The sequence below is a fragment of the Podarcis bocagei genome (assembly GCF_964188305.1).
Source record: "Podarcis bocagei genome assembly, chromosome: 3".
NCBI lineage: Eukaryota > Metazoa > Chordata > Lepidosauria > Squamata > Lacertidae > Podarcis > Podarcis bocagei.
The window spans coordinates 71,438,139-71,458,664 of NC_138127.1; the positions used below are offsets into that span (position 1 = coordinate 71,438,139).

The 20,526-nt window shown below is 44.3% G+C and overlaps 1 protein-coding gene across 4 annotated transcripts in view; it reads left to right on the forward strand.

The window, feature by feature from the left end:
- Positions 1-551: 551 nt before the first annotated feature.
- Positions 552-20,526, forward strand: part of LOC308584558 (uncharacterized protein) — a 35,788-nt gene continuing 15,813 nt past the window's right edge. For 3 of the 4 annotated variants that reach the window (XM_081189297.1, XM_081189296.1, XM_081189299.1), the window contains exons 1-10: positions 552-666; positions 4,258-4,334; positions 5,336-5,502; positions 7,197-7,423; positions 8,407-8,559; positions 8,691-8,808; positions 15,321-15,471; positions 16,415-16,578; positions 17,285-17,330; positions 18,869-19,008. In XM_081189297.1, the coding sequence (XP_081045423.1) occupies positions 624-666; positions 4,258-4,334; positions 5,336-5,502; positions 7,197-7,423; positions 8,407-8,559; positions 8,691-8,808; positions 15,321-15,471; positions 16,415-16,578; positions 17,285-17,330; positions 18,869-19,008 (1,286 nt within the window). In that variant the 5' untranslated portion in view covers positions 552-623. The remainder of the gene's footprint in view (positions 667-4,257; positions 4,335-5,335; positions 5,503-7,196; positions 7,424-8,406; positions 8,560-8,690; positions 8,809-15,320; positions 15,472-16,414; positions 16,579-17,284; positions 17,331-18,868; positions 19,009-20,526) is intronic. The other variant, XM_081189298.1, reaches the window with a different exon arrangement.

Sequence of the window (20,526 nt, forward strand, 5' to 3'; positions counted from 1 at the left end):
CCAAGGCTGTCATGTAATAGGAGGACAGAAACCAGTTTACGTGGATCCTTGGGATCCGCCCTTCATTCCCAAATAACTCAGTACAGTATATGTGGACGCAGCATTAATGCAGGAACCTCGGAGCAGCCAACTGGCTGTCACTTTATTGCTGCCATCTCAAGCAGTGTTTAAACGAGATGGAAACTACCCTTTGGTGTAGTTATATTATGCCCAGAAACTCAATAAAGTTATTATCTGGGTTGACAAGCCCTTGGCTGACACTGGAATTAAGCAGATCAGAGCACAAAAGCAAGTGAAGGATTTGAGAAGCTGTGACTTGCTCTGCCACCCAGTAAGTGTAGGGAAATCGCTCAGCTTAGCAACTACTGTTTGACAGAGGGAGGTGCCTCAAGCCTCAGCTTAATGGGTTGAGGACTGCTCCGCACTTCACCTGTAAACCATCTGCAGAGCTGCCTCTGCTGGGGACAAACAGGTACTATGGAAGATTGAGAAGCCTACCTTGCTCCACCCAGTGACTCAGTTGCCACCAACTGTAAATACTTCCCCTGTAAACAGAGCTTCAGTTGAGTGAAAGCAAACAGGAGAGGAGAGGAAAAGAAGTCTTCTCCACAATCACCCTAAAAATGCACGTAACAGAAGGGCCCAGAACCGAGACTCCAGGAACAGGTGAGTATAATTTATTCTGGATAGGGATGCTGGAGAAGTCAATCAAATGGAAATGGGAGCACAACTCACCACTATTGGCACATTCATTTGAGGTCAGGAATGGAAATCTTGTAAGCAAAATACATGTAGTATTCGGTATTGATGGGGTTTTTTGTCCAGAAATTTATGTAAACCATTATGTTTTTTTCTGCATTGTTTTTCATGTTTCCCTTCCATTGAAATGCATTGAAATTAATTGCACAATTGATTACTTTGGTTTTGGCCTAGATGAATAATGTAGGTTTTAGCAGAAACTGAACTGTAGCAGAACAGAAAGAGTGCTGATTGTGATAAGCACATGACGTGGTGGAAATTGCTGCCTCCTTACATTCCTTACTGCTGAATAATGGTTTGATTCAGGGATAAGTGCATGAGTTGGAGGATGAGCCTTTTGAAATGAACTTCATCCTGGGGGGGATGGAGCTGGAATGAAGCTATAGCCACATAATAGTTTCACAGAATGGCAAGCTTCCTTTTTGTGTGTGGCCATGTCATATATGTGCTTCTGCTCTGGCTTTTGCTCTTCCCAAAAGGGATGTCCCACTTGAAAACCATAGAGAGACATTCCAGGCAGCAGCAGTGAGTGGTTGCTAGGCAACCACATTCTAGAGAACAGTTTAGGGATGGGCAATGTAGCCAAGAAGTGGAAAAAGAGATCTGAGTTTTTCAGCTGCCTGAGAGGAGCCTGTGTTTGGGGATATGCAGTTTAGAAAGAGATTAAGAAGTTCCAAAAAGATGTAGGATGTGAACTTAGAGGTCATCCAGTGAAACCAATTAACTACAGGTGTGAGACGGACCAAGGGAAGTACTTCTTTACACAACCTATCATTAACATATGGAACTCATAGCCACAAGATGTGGTAATGGACCAGTGGTTTTGATGGCTTCAAAAAGAGAGGATACATTCACAAGGAAAGGTCTATCAGTATGAAACTTCCATTTTCAGAGACAGTTAAGCTTTTCATATGGTCATTCAGAGATAAGGCTTGTGCGTCCAAAGGTAACTTGATGAGCGTCTACTCTAAATCAAAGAGTGTAAGAGTGGAATGGCTGCAAGTTACTGAAGGTTGCCTTTTAGACTCATTCAATTACTTATGTTTCTGTCTTCCTTTTCTGTTGTGCTCCTTCTTTACATCTGGCTCCTTCCAACAAAACTCAAACTTTCCTCTCCCACCTATTGCCTGTTGAAATGCAGCGAGAAAAAAGGGAAAGGTGCCACAGAAAAATTGAGGCCAAACTCAAGGAAAACATGCAGTTAAATACAATTATCAATCAAAATAATTTATTTCCATTTCTGCTTTACCATATGGTTAAAGATGCTTTGAAATTTAAGAAGGAATATTTACCTTACTGTGGTTGTGTTTTTTTAAAAAAAGAAATTTATTTGCATTTTCAAAAACGGGAACAGAGAGCATACCTTACTATGTACTAAATAGGCCCTGGATGTATTTTAAACTTTCATTTATAGCCCAACCCTCCCTGAAGCTCAGGCTGGCATGCATGGTTCCCCCCTTCCATTTAATCCTCACAATTATTATGTGAGGTAGGTTAACATAAGTAGTGATTGGCTGAAGGTCACCCAATGAGCTTCATGACTGGAAGTTTTAACCTGGGTCCTCCCAGTTTGATACTCTAACCATTACATCAGGGGGTTGCTATCATGTGCCATCCAGTACCTTCCCAGGTACCCTTGGGCATCCCCATTCAGCTGTAACAGTGTCTCCGCGACATCTCCCCCAAGTGTCCCTGTCAAGGTTGACTAGAAGACTCCTTCTGGTTTTCAAATATTCTCAGGGACGGACTTTGGTAATCCTTCATAATATGGCACCCTGCGTGAGGCCAAAATTTGGTGCCCCCAAATAGATCTTCTGAATTGTGGCTCTTCTCAATTTTGTGTCCCCCTCAGTTCGGTGCCCTGTCTGAGGGGCGGAACTGCCTGCACCACGCTAAATCTGGTGCTGCTATTCTGTTTGTTGTTACTCCACCCTTAGATATTTTCACTGCTATGGAATGTAGATATTAGTTCTGCTTATCTCATGTATTGCTGTGACATGCTCTATGGGGAGCTGGCTTCAGGCAACAGGCCAATTGGCAGACCAACTCTGCATTACGAAAACCTCTGCAAATGTGACATGGTGGCTAGCAACATCAACCCTGCCATGTGGGAATCCCTTCCAGATGACCTCAGTGGCTGGAGACAGACAGTCATGTCGTGTATCCATAGCAGTGACCAGAGAAAGAATGACTGCTGGGAGGAGTGCAGAAAGAGCAAACACCCTGGTGCATCTGCAACAGCCCAACCAGACACCTACATCTGCCCCAGCTGCAACAAAACATGTCTCTCCTGTATCGGTCTCTACAGCCACAGCAGGCTCTGTAACCATCCAGCAATTTGACCCCCAAAGCCACACTCCTCCATTGTCTCCTGAAACAGATGGATACCAGCAGTGGCAACAAATGTTGTGGTGTTTTCTCACTATCTGGAACACTGTATTTTAAAGTAGAGTGTTGCTCTATCTTCACTTTCTGATTAAAGATTTATACATACTGTTATAATGGTGTCCTTTCAAATTGTTCTTCTTCTTTTTTGGAATAATAGAATCATAGAATTGTAGAGTTGGAACGGGCCCCCCAGGGTCATCTAGTCCAACGCCCTGCGATGCAGGAATCTCAACATGTGGTCCCCGCATTCAATTCGAAACCAGGCCAGACCCTGCTTAGCTTTGCAAATGTGCTAGCAGTTTTATTGTGTTGCTTTTAAGTCTGCAAAGCCATATCTTGTGTGTAATATTGTGTGTGTGCGATATTAAATTATTCAGGCCGGTTTTGTATGCATTCCCCAAGATAGGGTTCACAGTGCATCTGAAGCACAAGATTAAATGCACACAAATCTCACACACCCTGCCTAGCCTTCTTTATTACACACATGGATGGGGTTGTGATATATGGAAAGAAAGAAAAAGCCATCCTCAAAACACACCAGAACTTAAATGAACATTAAAAAATTACCTCACAAGAATTGCAGGTATCCAAATCTTTCAAATCTGAAACCTGAAGAAAATACTGAGAGAGACAAGCCATTTCTCAATCTCAGCAGAATATCTTCTTCATTACGTATACACTTTCTAGAGTGGCCATTTTAGTCTCTTACAGGAAAAAACTCATTTTTATTGCACCCGAAAGACTAACCAAACTATTAAGATATAACTTCAGATGCATCTGATGAAGTGAACTGTAGTCTAGAAACATTTATGCCATAATTTGTTAAGGTGCCACAAGACTCTGTTATTACATGATTTACTTGTGACTATGATATGATACCTCCAAAATGTAGTACTTCAGCATATTTTTTGTGGAGCCATCCTGTCTTAACTGAGATGTTCTGAGCTCTGGCTGCCATCAGCTCCTGTTAAAGTATCCATGAATGATTCCAGATGAGGCTTCCCTTATGCAAACCAATGATATCTTGCTCCTGGGTGTTGCAGAGGTCTGTGTAAGGCTTGTAGACCTCCGTGTCTTACATTGCTGCCTTGGTTTTTGATTTTGTTTCAGAGCACGAGCTTCTAGAGGAGCTGCTGACTTATGATGACCTCTTTCTGGAAACATTCAATGCTTTTCTGGCTATGCCTGTGAGTAGAGGTCACATCTTTCCCTGTTATCTGAACTCTGGGTTTTGGCTGGGTTAGAAGGATACTTTCACAGTTGTAACATGCTGTTCTTCTCAGAGAACAGTGCATTGGGGTTTGATTTTTTTCAATGTAAACAGCTGGTGGGTGGGGGATATTTGTGGGAAAGGGCTGCATGCATAAGGTCCCAGATTCAATCCTTGGTATTTCCCATGTAGGAATGTGAAGTGTTTCTTCCTGAATTCCTAGAAAGCCACTGCTTAGTAGGTGTGGATAATACTGAGCTAGATGGACCGGTGGTTTGACTTGGTATAAAGAAGGTTTCTATAAGATCAGGACTGGGCAAGGAGAATTAATCCTTGCCCCACCTCACACTGCAACTCTGATGAATATTGCCCCCTAAGCTGTATGTAAATGGAGATTTCGTTCCCAGGGTTAATAATGGCTCCAGGAATGAATTTTCATTGGGATCACAGTGGATGCGGGGAGAAGGGCAAATAGCAGAGGTGGCCAGGATCCATTGGGACTGGTAGGTCAGAAAGCTGGGAGACCAACAGCAGGGGGAGCCAGAGCCCATGGAAGACAGAACCAAGTAATTCCATTTGTGTCCCCATCTTCCATTCCTGGCCTCTCATCTCCCATGACATATTTTAAAAAACATTTTATAAATGTGAGGCATGGCTGAAGATATGCATAAGCACATTTGCATTTTTTTAAAACAAACAAACAGTTACTTGTTCGATGCAATGGAGTAAGGACAAGACGAAATGCTTGCTTAGTTGCCCTTCCAGCATTCCACTTTCTGGCATATATATTTGTAGCACCGGTTGCAAAGCCAGGTTTTAATGGCTGCTGAAGGACCTGTGGTGAGTGACTGCTCAGAAATACTCTGTGCTCATATTCTTCTTAGAACTAAAAGTGACCTCTGCAGACACTGTTCTACCGGCCTTTCAGGTGATGTGTCACTTTCCTGCCTAAAGGGATGCTTTTTCTCTTTCAAGTAGGCTTTCCCTCTTAGACTGCATTACGACCGGCTGACAGGACGACTGCAGGAGCTGGATGGCTTCCTCTTGCCAATTGGGTCCAATTCCCTTTGCTATGGAGCAACCGATACAGAGAGGGAAAGGGCCCTGAGCTGGTTAGCGCAGGAGCGCTTCCTCCCATTTCAAAGGTTGAGCACTGGATCTGTTTGCATTTTCCTATACAATGCTCTGCACTATTTCTTACCTTTCCGTTGACCTGTCACATTGCGGGTGTTTTCCATGCTTCAGATATGGGTTCAGGGTTTTGTTCCTGCTGCTGTGAATTCCTATGTGTCTATAACGTGGTTGCAGTCATTTTAATCTTGCAAAGAGGGAAATGGACAGGAAACACGGAAGCCATTGAATGTCATGTAGTGTGTAATATGCCCATTCTACAGATCAGTGAGTCTCTTGACATCCAGCAGTTTTATTTGTTTGGCCCAGTCATGATCACAGCTAGAACAACAGAACCAGTTCCTGTGCTTAATTTCATCCCATATTATATTGGGCCCCTTAATTACTTTCAGAAGCGGCACTGAGCTCTGGGACATGACTCCTTCCATGCAGTATTGCATTAATCGCAGGCAACCAAAGAGGATAATTTGAGCATGTAATTTTCCTTCCCTCATAGGTAACAACAGCTAAGAGACTAAGGAGCTTGAATAGATATTCTCATGCTGTGTCCAAGCAAATCTGTCCCAGGTTGCAGTCACGTGGGATGAAGAACCATTGCCTACCATGGACTTCAGAATAAGGGTGCATATGATTGAGATGCAAATCAAGAAATAAACTACTTGAGCATCCACAAATGCAACCGAAGGCATTTCCCATGTTAGAAAACCTGCCAGTACCTTTTGGTGCAGGGTTAGGGAACCTGTGGCCCTTCTGATTGTTGAACTCCAACTCCCATCAGTCCCAGCCAGCAGGGCTAAGGGTCAAGAATGATGGGAGCTGTAGTCCAGCAGCATCTAGAGATCCCCTCCAGTGCTAAAGATAGAACTAACCAGCCTACACCCCATGTTGCAATATGAGAACAAATTTTCTGAAGAAGTGTGCATGCACACGAAAGCTCATACCAATAACAAACTTAGTTGGTCTTTAAGGTGCTACTGGAAGGATTTTTTTCATTTTGTTTTGACTACGGCAGACCAACACGGCTACCTACCTGTAAACAAATTTTCTGTCACAGAAGTGTGTGCAAGTAGAGTTTCTGAATAATAATAATAATAATAATAATAATAATAATAATAATAATAATAAATTTATTATTTATACCCCGCCCATCTGGCTGGGTTTCCCCAGCCACTCTGGGCGGCTTCCAAAAGAATATTAAAATACTATGATATATCAAACATTAAAAGCTTCCCTAAACAGGGCTGCCTTCAGATGTCTTCTAAAAGTCTGGTAGTTGTTGTTCTCTTTGACATCTGGTGGGAGGGCGTTCCACAGGGTGGGCGCCACTACCGAGAAGGCCCTCTGCCTGGTTCCCTGTAACTTGGCTTCTCGCAGTGAGGGAACCGCCAGAAGGCCCTCGGTGCTGGACCTCAGTGTCCAGGTAGAACGATGGAGGTGGAGACGCTCCTTCAGGTATACTGGACCGAGGCCGTTTAGGGCTTTAAAGGTCAGCACCAACCTTTAAAGGGGGGTGGGTTGTGAATCATGTCCCCTTTTCTAATTTGTAAAAGTTAACAGTTTAACTGTGAATATGATGAATGTACCACCTAAAATAATTTTCTAAATGGTAAAGTGGGCTTAGAATAATGCTTTGCAGCCTTTCCTGTGGCCTGGTGCTCTGAGCTGTCGCTGTTTCTGAAGTGTTCATTTGCTGCCTGTTTCCTGCTAGGACTCTTTTTTACCTGGAGTATAAACTGGCAAAGCTGTTGCTGTGTCCTCTGGATGAGAAGTACCCAGGGAGTCGCTACGCAATTCGTGGGTTCAGTCGCCAGTCTGACAGCACTGCCATCTCCAGCATCCCCAGCCATTCATCAACAGAGCGGCAGCCCACTGGAGTCCCAAGCCATGTGCTGCTAAGACTTCCTAGCCAAACACGCAGTACTCCGGCCTGCCTAGGTGAGTCTCCCTCAGCTGCTGTCTTCTGCACCCTCAGGAGTGGATCTCCTCAGCCATATCTTGGTCCCTTTCCACTGCTGGAGAGATGCCTGTCAGTCTCTTCGCATGTTTAGCTCTCAGACTGCTATTTGGTTGGCTGGAAAGAAGACAAAACTATGGTGTGTGACTGCACTTGGAATACTGTGTATAGTTCTGGTTGCCTCACCTCGAAAGGTATTTTAGAGATGGAAAAGCTGCAGAAAATGGTAATGACCAAGGATCACCTCCTTTGTCTCGCAATAGCAACCTTTTTACTTAGTACATGAAGCTGCCATCTCCTATTAGCCATTGATAGATTTGTTGTCAGTGAATTTGTGGCTAGTTCTTTTCTTTTCTTTTTAACTATTCATTAGAGCACAATTTTTATTAATTTAAAAAGACTACCAGCTTTTAGTACAGTTCCATGCAATAGCTTCAATACAGGCATCATAGACAATGTCATAAAGAACAAAGTTTAGTCAGTTAAAGGGAAAGATTGCAGGGAAGGGTTGAGTTTTTTGCAAGAGTAAGAAGAAAGCAAGATGAACTAGGGAATGTATCAAGTTTTGTTTAAATCACCGTTCTCCAGAGCTTTTGCTTTAGTTTAAACAAAACATGCAACCATACATTGTGATATTATTTTAGGGAAAATAGGGGGAAACACTATGGAAAACACTTGTTGAGAATTCTGACTGGAAGGCTAGTTCTTTTTAAAGAATCCAAGCTAAGATTCCTAAGAGGAACCTGCCATGCAAAAGTAAAATTATTTATGTTGCCTTGACCATGTCAAAAGGGAGTTTGGAAAATGATGGGGCAGGATCCAAGCCTTCCTACTGTCACATGAACCCATTGCACTTGCTTCCATTCTACTCCCAGGTAGGGAGCAAGCCTCGCCATCCATCAGCTCATCTGTAAACATTTTCTTTCTGATCCCTCTAACCTTCTGTCTCCATGCTTTCCTGCAGGACATTTTGTAAGATCATCTGGCCAAACCTCCACTGAGATATCTTTGGAGTTCCCAGGTATCTTGAGTTTAGCTATATCTCCAGCCACAGAACATCTGAGCAGGCTTCAGCTCCAGAGACTCCTGTCTGACTCCAGCGTACGAAGAGCAACTGGTAGGAACCCTGCAGCTAGGTTGGGGAAATTGCAGGTTGGGTAAGAGCTAGATGGAAAAGGGTGCATTCATTGCCCTGGCCCCTGGAAGGAAGTACTTTCAAAGGTCAGCTATTTGTGATTTTGCTTACAGGAAGGCTCAGAAGTGGCTGGACTAATGCTGGTGAGCCAGTGGTAACTCCAATTCATCTAAGCAGGGCTGCACTCGCCTCCTCGCCTGATCAAGAATTCACTGAACTTCACATGGATGGGTAAGTCTGGCTGCTAAAAGTACCCTGACGAGGATACCAAATTATTTCTAACCAAGTTAATGTAATGTTCTCCTGCCAGATGAAATGGTCTTGTGAAACCTGAAATCTGTTGTGCAATGTGTACGGCACAGCTCACTTTTCATGGTGACTATGAATTCAAGTTTTCCATGCTTGAGAATTATCTAATGCAAAATGCTGTTGTCAGAATATTTACTGGATAAAGGTTATCAGAACGGAATTACATCCATATTGATTGATCTACAATGGTGGCCAGTCCATTACTGTGCCCAATTTAAGGCAATTGTTTTAAGCTTTAAAAACCTAAAACCGCTTGGGACCTGAGTACTTTACAGACTGCTTTCTTCCATATGTTTCTCCCTGCATGCCTTGTTCATCTTATGAGAATATGATCCAGATTTTTTGGCTGCCTGAAGCACAGCAACATGGTGTTGTGCTTTATCAGTGGTGGCACCCATCCGGTATATTCTACAGGCATGTTTTTGTTTTTTTTAAATATATATTTTATTCAGGATTTTCTTGTTTTACAGAAGTGTAGTGCCTCGCATTTTTTTTTTCATGTAACATTTTTACAAATCTGTTTCATTTGTTGAGGTATTAGGGGGAGAAGAAAAGAAAAAAGAAAAAAGAGAGGGGGTGGAGGGAGGGAGGATGGATAGGGGTGGGGTCGGGTAGCGGTGTTTCTATTGTGTTTAATGTATGTAGAGTTTGGTGTCAGCGTTGCTTGTGTTGTTCACTTGTGTTCCTTTGGTGGTGAGAGAAGTTGGGGTTGGCCTAGGGTGTGATTGTATGCTTGTGACTGGCTGTGGTGATTTTTGTTTTCATGTGTGGGTGAGGTGGGTGGGTGTTTTGGATCAGGTTAGCCATATTGATTTGTATGCTGTTGGTGGATTATTGTCACTGTCCTGTTGGGCTGTGTATGTGATAAAGGGGAGCCATACCGGGGTGAAGGCGTCTTCTTCTGTTTGTCCCCGTGTCAGTTTCAGTTTGTTAGTTAATTTTTCTAGTAGGGCTGTTTCCCATACTATTTGGTACCATTGGTCCATGCTTACTCCTGACAGGTCTCTCCAGTGTCTGGTTATGGTGTTTCTGGCTGCTGAAAGTAGGTGGGTTATGAGTTCTTTGTGGTGTAAATGGGCATTGTTGTCTTGGAAGATGTTTAGTAGGGCCAATTCTGGGGTGATGTCTATTACTTGCTTGGTTATTTTACATATTTCTTGTATGGCTTTTGTCCAGAATAGTTGGATTTTGGGACATTCCCACCACATGTGGAGGTATGTGCCTGTGGAGGTGCACCCTCTCCAGCATTTTGGTGAGGTTCCTGGGTGTATTAGCGCTAGTTTCCTTGGTGTTAGGTACCACCTGTAGGTGAGTTTCAGTGTGAGTTCTTTTCTTTTCGTTGATATGGATTTAAAGGGGGGTTTAGACCACATTCTGGTCCATTGAGTGGGGTTAATCTCATAGCCTATGTCATTCTCCCATTGTTTTTTGATTGCGTCTAGGGGATTTGTGGGATTTTGGAGTAGTATTTTGTATATTGCGGATACCGTCCCTTTACTGTTTCCCTTTGTTGTTAGGAGGAGGTTTTCGAAGGTTGTCAGGGGCCTAGTTGCTGCTGATTTTACTGTTGGGTTGTTTAAGAGGGCATGTAGTTGGTGTTGTGTTAACCAGGGCATTTGGGTGTCTTCTAGTTTGTCTTGTATTTCTTGTGTTGACAAGGGTTCGTTATTTTTATAAAAGTCTATTAGGCGATATAAGCCTTTGGTTCGCCAGGTTTTTATCTGGAGGTTTTGTGCTGCATGGTGGAATAATGGGTGGTACGCCAGGGGGATTAGTGGGGATGGGGTTGGGGATAGTTTGCCTATTTGTGTTTTCCATGCTTTGAGCATGGTCTGTGTGTACCTGTTAAGTGTTGTGGGAATTTTCTTTAGTTTGTTTGGGAGGAGTGGGTATGTTGTGGTGCAGGTGTTTTCAATTGTGTCCCTCTCTAGGTGTACCCATTGTTTTGTCTCATCTTCTAGTATATATGGGATTATATGGCGTATTTGGTTGGCAATGTAATATGCTTCTATGTTGGGGATTCCCCATCCTCCTTCTGAGTTGGGGAGGTGCAGGTATTTGGGGCTTATTCTTGGTTTTTTATGTGAGAAGATGAAAGAGTGTAGTTTTCTCTGCCAACTGCGGAGTTGGGTTGAGGGGATCCAGATTGGGAGGGTTTGGAATAGGTAGGTTAGTTTTGGGAGTGTGATCATTTTGATCATGGCTATTTTGTCTGAGAGAGTGAAGTTCATGTTGTTCCATCTCTTTAGGTCTTTGTTAATTTGTCGCCACAGGGGCTTATAGTTGTGGAGGTACAATTTATTGAGGTTTCTGGTTATTTGTACCCCTAGGTATCTGAACTTGGTGTGGCAAAGTTTTATTTTGGTGGCCTTCGTGAGTTCTTTTTGGGTGTGAGGAGGGGTGTTGAAGCACATAGCTTCTGACTTTGTAAAATTTACCTGTAGGCCCGACACCTTTGCAAATGTGTTGAGTTCTCTTGTTAGGGAGGTTGCTGTGCTTATGGGGTCTGGTGTTGTGACCATTAGGTCATCTGCAAAGAGCCCTAATTTATAGGTTCTGCCTTTTATTTCCACCCCCTTGATGTCTGTGGCTGCTCGGATGCGGATTGCTAGGGGTTCCAGAGCCAGGATAAATAAGAAGGGAGACAGTGGGCATCCTTGTTTTGTGCCTCTTTGGATAGCTATATTGTTAGAATCCATATTGTTAGTTCTGCATTTTGCTGAGGCTTGGGAGTATATTTGTTTGAGGGTTTGTAGGAAGTTGGGGCCAAATTTCATGTTAGTTAGTACTGCTAGTATGTATTTCCACTCCAAGCAATCAAAGGCTTTGAGGATGTCTAGGGACATAATTGTCAATGGGAGTTTGGTTGCCTTGCTGTGTTCGATCAGGTTCAGTAGTTTCCTGATGGGGTCTGTTATATTGCGGCCAGGGACAAAGCCAGTCTGGTCTGGGGCTATTAACTTGTGTAGGAAGGTTTTTAGGCGGTTGGCCAAGATTGATGTGAAGATCTTGTAGTCTTGGTTTATTAATGAGATTGGGCGGTATGATTCTACTTTGAGGCTGTCTTTTAGTGGTTTTGGGATGCAGACTATTCTGGAGTGGGTCCAGGTTTTGGGGATGGGGCCCCCTTTTATGATGTCGTTGAATAGGCGGGTCATGTAGGGCATCAAGGGTTCTTTGAATTTCTTATAGAATTCTGCTGTGAAGCCGTCTGGGCCTGGGGCTTTGTGTGGTTTCAGGTTTTTGAGGACCGCATCTATTTCCTCTGGGGTGATAGGGCTGTCCATGAATTCCTGTTCCTCATCAGTTAGGGTAGGCATGTTTAGTCCTGCTAGAAATGTTCTGATTTCCTTCTCTGGTGGGTTATGGGAGGTGTATAGGTTGGAGTAGAATTCTGCAAATTCTGAGGTTATTTCTTCGGGGGAGAATGTTATGTTGCCGTCTTTTTTGGTGATGCAGTGTATTCTTGTTTTGAGTGCTTTTTTCCTACATCTATTTGCTAGTAATCTGGAGTTTTTCCCTCCATATTCATAAAAACGTTGTTTAGAGTATAGAATGTTGATCATTGTTTTGTTAATTTCTAGGGAGTCTAGTTCTCTCCTTTTTTGTTCTATAAGTTTGAGGAGTTTTTTAGATCCTGTTTGTTTGTAGCGTGATGAGAGGGCTATGATGTCTTGTTCTGTTTTGCTAATTTTTGAGGAGGTTTGTTTTTTAAGGAATGTTTTCTCTTTTATGCAAGCTCCTCTGGTGACCGCTTTCATTGCGTCCCATAGGAGGGGGGTTGTTATATTGTTTACATCGTTTTCTTTGAAGTAGTTTTGGAGGGTTTTTGTGAGACTCTCTCTAATTTGTTTGTTTGTAGTTAGGATGGGACTGAAGGACCATGATGGGGTGGTTTGTGTTCCTTCTCCTATTTTAACAATGATTTCTACTGGGGCGTGGTATGTGATTTTAATGTTACCTATGTTTGTTGATTCTACTGAGGGGATCAGACCCTGTGTGAGTAGAATGCTGTCCAGTCTGGACACTGTATCATGGCGTCCCGATTGGAATGTATGGCTGATGTCTCCTGGGTTTTGCTCACCCCAAATGTCGTAGAGACCCCTGTTTTTTAGCATTTTTAGTAACTTGTAAGAGTTCCTGGTTGTTGGGGGTTTCCTTCGGAGGAAGGTTGCCCATGGGGTTGTGGGGTGGATATCTTTCAAAGATATACCTTTCATATTCAGATTGAGGTCCCCTCCTAGGATTGCTTCCCCTTCAGAGAAGGAGAGGAATTTGTTTAGTGTCTTCTGGAAGAATTCCAATTGTTTCGTGTTTGGGGCGTATATGGAGCCGATTGTCAGTTTGATTTTGCCATCTAGTGTCCCTTTAGCGAAAATGAATCTGCCTTTTTTGTCCTTGAGGACTGTTGTGGCAGTGAAGTTCAGGTCTCTACTGAGTATTATGGCTACACCGCGAGCTTTCCCTGAGCCTCGTGCGACCCACTGTTGACTGAAGCGGGGGTCGCTCAGGAGTTTGCTGCCTTTGGGTGGGTTGTGTATTTCTTGTAGGAAGGTGATGTGTGGCTTCATGGTGTTTATGTATGAGGTGATGCGTTTCCTTTTGATGGGGTTTCCCAGCCCCCTCACGTTTAATGTAATTGCTTTTAGGTTAGCCATCTTGCTTATCTATTATGTGGGGCGATTCCCTGCCAACCCGTTCGGGTTGTCTTGTGTCTCTCTCTTCGTGTTGTTTAAAGGACCAGTGGGGTTGCGCTGACCTAGGGTGTGGTGGGTGGGGGGCTAATGGGATTAGAGTAAGATTTGGGTTAAAGAGTAGGGGGTAGGTTGTAGAGAGTTTCCTATATGTAGTCATATAGGTGTTTGTTTGGGGTATTTTAGGCCATCTGGCATTTAGCCAGTTGGTCCTAGGTCTCAGCTGGTGTGGAAGGCCGTGTTCAAGGACAGGCCATCCCCCCTGTTGTTTGCGATAGGGGGTGATCAGTGAGACAGTGTGAAGTGACTTTGTAACGTCGCTGTCAGGTATAAGGTTCATGAGCAATGTTGCCAATGTTATGAGCAACATTGTTGGTGTGTTGGGGTGGGGATGTGGGTGTTGGTACGCTCTGGTGCCACCATAGTGCTGGTTGGGTATCAGATTTTAGCCTGATTGTGGGTTGTGTTATTAAGGTTGGAGGAGTTGTTTTTCCCTAGTATGGAGTATGGGGGTGTTGAAGGTGTGGGTGATGGGGAATGTGGTTGAGGTCGTCTGGACTGGTGTTGGGGTGGGGATTCCTTTGGGGGTGCGGGGCTGGGGGGGGATGTTGATGGTGTTAACTAAATCTATGTTTTTTTTGGGGGGGAGAGGGGAAAAAAGGGGGGGGGAATCACCAGTCCTTCAGTTTGTGGTTTTTCCTGGTTGCTTCATTCAGCTGGGGTTGTTGTTGTAGGGTTGTCCATCTGCGATGAATTGGTTTGGTTAATCTTGGTCTGGTTTCTTGTGTCGTATGGCCGGCGGGACGGTTCTGAGCATGATGCTTGCCTGTATTGGTTTTCTTTGTTGTGCCGCTTCTGTTGTTTCTTTTTCTTCTGTACCGTTGCCCAGTTGTTTGCTGTTGTTTCCTCGTGGTTGGGGCTGTCACTTGGTGGGTTTGTCGTTTGCCATTCCGGTGGGAGGTCGAGTTCAAGGTTCTTTAGTAGTTGCAGGGCCTCAGGTATGTTAGTAGCCATGTGTTGCGTTGTATTGGTTGTTACAATGAGGCGGAAGGGGAAGCCCCATCGGTATTTGATCCCTGCTTGTTGGAGACGCTGGGTGCATGGGCGCAGGCTTTTCCTCCGGTTTAGGGTATCCTGAGATAGGTCCTGTAAGGCCAGAATGGGGGTTTCTCCATATCGAAGGTTGGTTGAGTTTTTGAGGTGGTGCCATACCTCTTCCTTCTTTTTGTTTCTACAGGCATGTTGTAATAGTATGTTTCCTGCACCAGACTAAATGAACTTTGATATCCCTTTGAACTACAGTGGTGCCCCGCAAGACGAATGCCTCGCAAGACGAAAAAGTCGCTAGACGAAAGGGTTTTGCGGTTTTTGAGCTGCTTCGCAAGATGAATTTCCCTATGGGCTTGCTTCGCAAGACAAAAACGTCTTGCGTTTTTTGCAAGTTTGTTTCCTTTTTCTTAACACCGTTAATACAGTTGCGACTTGACTTCGAGGAGCAACTCATAGAACGCGGTGTGGTAGCCTTTTTTGAGGTTTTTGGTGATTTTTGAAGCTTTTCCAAAACTTTTCCGACACCGTGCTTCGCAAGACGAAAAATTCGCTAGGCGAAAAAACTCGCGGAACGAATTAATTTCGTCTTGCGAGGCACCACTGTATCTAATTCTGTAAGATTTGCCTGCAAAAAGCTGTCCCCATCAATTGTCTGGTTTTGACACACTGTTCCATCTGTTCCTTTTGAAGTTGTCGGAAGCCATTTTCAGGTTCTGGGAAGGTTTTGCAGTTTGACTTGAATGAGACAAGGAACTCCCAGGAAGGGGAAGGGGACACATTTCTTTCGCCTTGCTTTGGAAGTGCCGCTCTGCAGCAGCTAAAAGAAGAGATCCTAGGGACTGTGAGTAATGTGGCATCCTGCTGAGAAACTTGGCTTGGAGGCATTCTCTCTATCCAGCTCATTTTCCCCACTTTCTGACTTATATGGATCCATCTATATAGCATAGCTCAGTCGGTTAGAGCGTGATGCTGTTAAATGCCAAGGTTGCAGGTTCAATCCCCATAAGGGACAGTTGCATATTCCTTCATTGCAGGGGTGTGGATTATATGATCCTCAGGGTCCTTCCCAAGTCTCTGATTCTATGATCTTGTATTGCGATGCTGACTACCAAAGGCACAGGAGAAAAGGTGGTTGTCTCACTCTGTTCAATGATGATGTGAACTGCAGTGTTAACAACAGTGGCCCTATTAGGGCATTCGGTCTCCATGCATGTAGAACCCCCCACTAGCTTTAGGCTGATTAAAGTTATAGATTGCTTCCCACTTAGAAAAGTCCCAACACAGTTTACAACCAAAATAGAAATGTAATAATAATAATAAATTGCACAAACATGTTAAAGACATAGTAAAGAATACAGTGTCATGAAAGAATTAGTTCTCAAGGTAACCACCCAGAACATGACAAACAGTCAGTTGAAAGGAAAACACTTTGCCCGATGCTGAAACAATGGCAAAGTTGGTGTCAGGTGGTCCTCCCTGAGGAGAGCATTCCATAGACAGGGGGGCTACTACAGAAAAGACCCATTCAGGGCTGTACTTGGTACGAGGGGCCTCCATGAGTAAATTGGGTAAAAATGGCATGTTAGTAAGGGCAGGGCTTTGAAGCACCATACCCCCCACTTCTCCCTGCATGTAACTTTCCCCATTTTTTCCTCTTGTGCAACGTAGCCATAGAATGGGCCCTCAGATATATAGCTGTGGGTAGGCGGCATTCCCTTCTCCTCTCAGGTGCTTACAGCTCTACCAGCTATTTCCCCCCTCCCTCTCTCCCTCTTGTATTGCAGAGGGCTGGCATGGATAGCTTCAGGGAGTTCCTCCATGGCACACTGGGAATCCACCTCCTTGACTTCTGGATTGACTGTGAGGATATTATGGAGCACACCACGCGCCTGGAGAAGGCCAGAACTGCATCCCAGGAGATCCAGCTGTTCTTTTTCAGTGCTCTTCGGTATGGAAGCAAATGATTTTTTTCAAACTAGATGTGGAGGAGAATGGCTATACAGATGTGACACAGGAGATCCCTGACTGGGTCTTTTATAAAGCACTTGTTGCAGTGCTGTAGCTACAGTGAGCAAGGGCCTAGCCATTATTATTATTATTATTATTATTATTATTATTATTATTATTATTATTACTACTACTACTACTACCCTGGGTGAAGCCGCCAGAGGGGTGCCATTGAGGCTTCCAGCCTGTGTGTGTACACAAATGCACACGGGGGTGTGTGAGCCAAATTGGGTCTTTGACCTGGATGAAATAAAGCCTAGTTATGCCCCTGCTTGTTAGCTGGCAGAAGATGCTTAACCCTTTCCTTCATGCTGTTTACCAAAACTGTATCACCTTCAAAGCTGCTATTAGCTCCACAGCATGGATAAAAATGCGGGCACCTATGAGATGACTGTGGGGCTAATAGCGATGCTGGTGCTGTGTTGCACCATATGACCACCACTTCAGTGTTTCTTAAACATCTGGGTGGTATCACACTAGAAGAGAGCCCCATGCAGGCTGACGCCATGATGTGTTAGCAACAAATTGGCTCTATGAGTTACGTGGCCCACCCACTTGCCCCACCAAATCTAAGTTTCTGGCTCGGCCAGCTTGCACTCAGCTCAGACTTTCCCTGCTCTAGCTTTTCCCTCCTCTTTTGTTGGCAGGAGCATTCAAGCCAAGTACAAGCTGATGCTTCCTCCTGCCTGTCGGGTGAGTAATGCTGCTTGGGGGGCAGGTGCCCCTGCATTTTTCCAGGTCACAGCTTTAAGAGAACCTTTGCTCTCCCCGGGGAAACTGACAAATCTGCCAACTGCGTAGCTCAGCTGCTAGCCTGCATGGGGGTGGAAGCCCAGGGACAAATGTCTACCTCCTACCACCTCCTCTGTCAGGAAAATTCTTCGTTTCCTGAAGCTGTAGCCTGAATCTCATGATGGGTGGGGTGTGTGTGTGTTGTATCAGAGCAAGCTTCTGTTGCCTCTTTCTATCCTCTCTCTGTTGGCCTTTTTACCATTGTTTCCAACTTTGCATTGTGGGTGCTACCAGACATGGACTATTTTTGCAGCATTCAGTAACGGCTGTTCTGCTTTAAAAATAAAACCTCATTGCAGATTGATTCTGCATCACCCCACTGTCTCCACACCTTCCCATTGTGGGTGGACCTATACCAAAACTGCAATCACCAGCTCTTTGTGTCTCGTTCAAATGACAGTCTTGTCCTTTTGTGTTCTTTGACAAAGACACCTGATTTGTTCCTCCTCCCTGGCTATGATAATCTCTGCCCATCACTTAAGCCTTTTTGGACCATCTTAAGACAAGTCAGCAGAACATGAGAGTTATCAACAGTCTTTTGCAAAGTCTTAAAAAGGCATCGCCTTAGAGCACCCACATGGAGAGTTCTATGTATAGAACTCAGGAAATCTATAAGAATGTGTGAATAATGAGAACAACTTATTTAAGCCTTACCACCTGTGAAAGAGCTTAGGCCCCATTTATATGAAGGGTATCTGGTGTGATTGTTGTTGCTTCTGTGGTAGTTTCCATTCCAGTTGGCATATTCCACACCCTTTGAAGTACATCCCTTGCTTAACAAGCTGTTAAAACAGGGCTGGGAAATTTGTGGTCCTCCTGATATTGGTGAATCTAATTCCCATCAGCCCAAGCCAGTATGGCCAATGGGCAGGGATGATGGGAGTTGTAGTCCAATAACACCTTGGGAGCTGTCACACAGGTGACACATCCAGTGCCAGATTTACTTATAAGCTAAAGGAGCTATAGCTTAGGGCCCCACTCTCTTGGAGGACCCCCCAAAAAATGAAGGAAAAAACAAATGGATGTACATTTCCAAAATATAAGATAAAAAAAAACACCTACATACAGCAACAGTGTTTTTTGTTGTGCAGGCTCCTATTTGTTATGTGCAAATGGCTTTAGAAACCTATTAGGTCCATAAATTACCATATAGCATATATTCAACACAAAAAACAGTGACAATTTGTTGTTGACTAGGACAGCTGGACATATAAAGGGCCCCATTACCTTCAGTAGCTTAGGCCTCATCAAACTTAAATCTGGCCCTAGACACATCCTTGTATTAGAGGAACTTTGCCTGGACTCAGCCAGTGTGAGAGCAATGAAGGAGGTGGTAGCAACTGCAAATGTCTAGAAGAAACATGACAAGTGGTTATTTAATTTCCATTTTATACAAATTGCATAATAACATTACTGCTTTCCTGACCCTCTGCTGGCAGCAGCAACGTGATGAAACTTCAAGCCCTGAGGAGACTGCTTTTGCTGCCTTGAGCAGAAACCAATACGATGCTTTGAGGCGCCTGCGCTCCTACTGGGTCCCCCGGTTTCTCATTCACCACCAGAGGACCAGGCAGCACAGGTTTGTGTGTTGAAAGATCATGAAATGAACGGGAGTTTGGGGTGTGCGGAATGGGTTATTTTTTTCAGCTGCACCGGGCAGCAAAATGATATTTCTCTGTGTTATGTGCTGAGTTGAATAGGATCCAAAATGCAGCAGTCTGATTGGTCCTAGAACAATAGGATTCAGAATGCAGCAGTCTGATTGGCCCTAGAACAATAGCATCCAGAATTCAGCAGTCTGATTGGTCCACAGGAGCCACCCAATCCAGCTCCAGGTGAAAGTGAATCCGCAACCTGATTGGCCTACAGGTGAATCCCGGAATTAGCCAATCACGTGGGGCCCATTGTGTAAATAATGTATTTAAAGCAGACATTCTGGGGGAACTTCCATTCCTCCTCACCACAATGAGCTGAATAAAGAGCATGAAATCCACTCTTGACTCCGAGTATATTTCACTCTGGCAGCAAAATTCAATAACCAGAGAGGCCTTTGACAGGAAGATGAGGCAACGTCTTTTTCTCTTAGAGAAAAGGCGAGTAAGGGGTCACATGATATAAGTTTATAAAATTAGGAACAGCATGGAGCAAGTGGATAGAGAAAGGTTTTTCTCCTAAACACTAGAACTTGTGGGCATAAAATGAAGCTGAATGTTGGAAGATTCAGGGCAAATAAATAAAAGTACTTCTTCATGCAGTTAAACCATGGAACCACTCCCACAGGGGGCAGTGATGGCCACCAACTCGGATGGCTTTGGGATTAGACAAATTCCTGGAGGATAATGGCTACCAATGGCTACTAGCCGTGATGGTTATGCTCTGCCTAAATAGTCAGAGGCAGAAATGCTTCTGAATGCCAGAATTCGGAGGAGGAGATAGTGATGTTGTGCTCAGGTCCTGTTTGCTGGATTTCCACAGGCACCTGGTTGGCCGCTGTGAGAACAAGATGCTGAAATAGATGGGCCATTGGCCTGATCCAGCAAGCTCTTCTTATGTTCTTATGAGAGATCTAGGGCAGGTAAACAGGAGCTTGGGTTGTTGCACAGAATCATTGAGTTGGAAGGGAGGCCAAAGGGGGATCTAATCCAGTCTCCGACCAATGCATGGAACACTAGAGCAGGGATGGGGAGCCTCAGGCCTCAGGGCCAAATGCAACCCTCCATGTTTCTCTGCCTGGCGCTTGGGACTCTCCCAATGCCACACCTCTCATCAGCCTAGCTTTGCACTTTCCTTGGGTGCTCTTGCCAGGCTGCAATGTGCCCTTGAATTTGGCAATGCCTTTTGCTTGCCTAGTTGGAGGCCAGAGAGGGATGTGTGAAGAAACTGGCCTTCTGTACAGAAGGTAAAATTCACATTCATTGTTACACATTAACAGCTGCTACACTGAACATTTAAAAGTGATCTTCATGTGGTGACTATAATGTGCAAATTGGCTCCTCAGGGCGCTTGCATTCTCTGTTGTCTTCCTCAAGCTGAGGAGTTTGCTGATGTCCTATCGTCTCCCTCTCTCTTTCAAATGGGGAAAGTGGAAGGCTGTTTG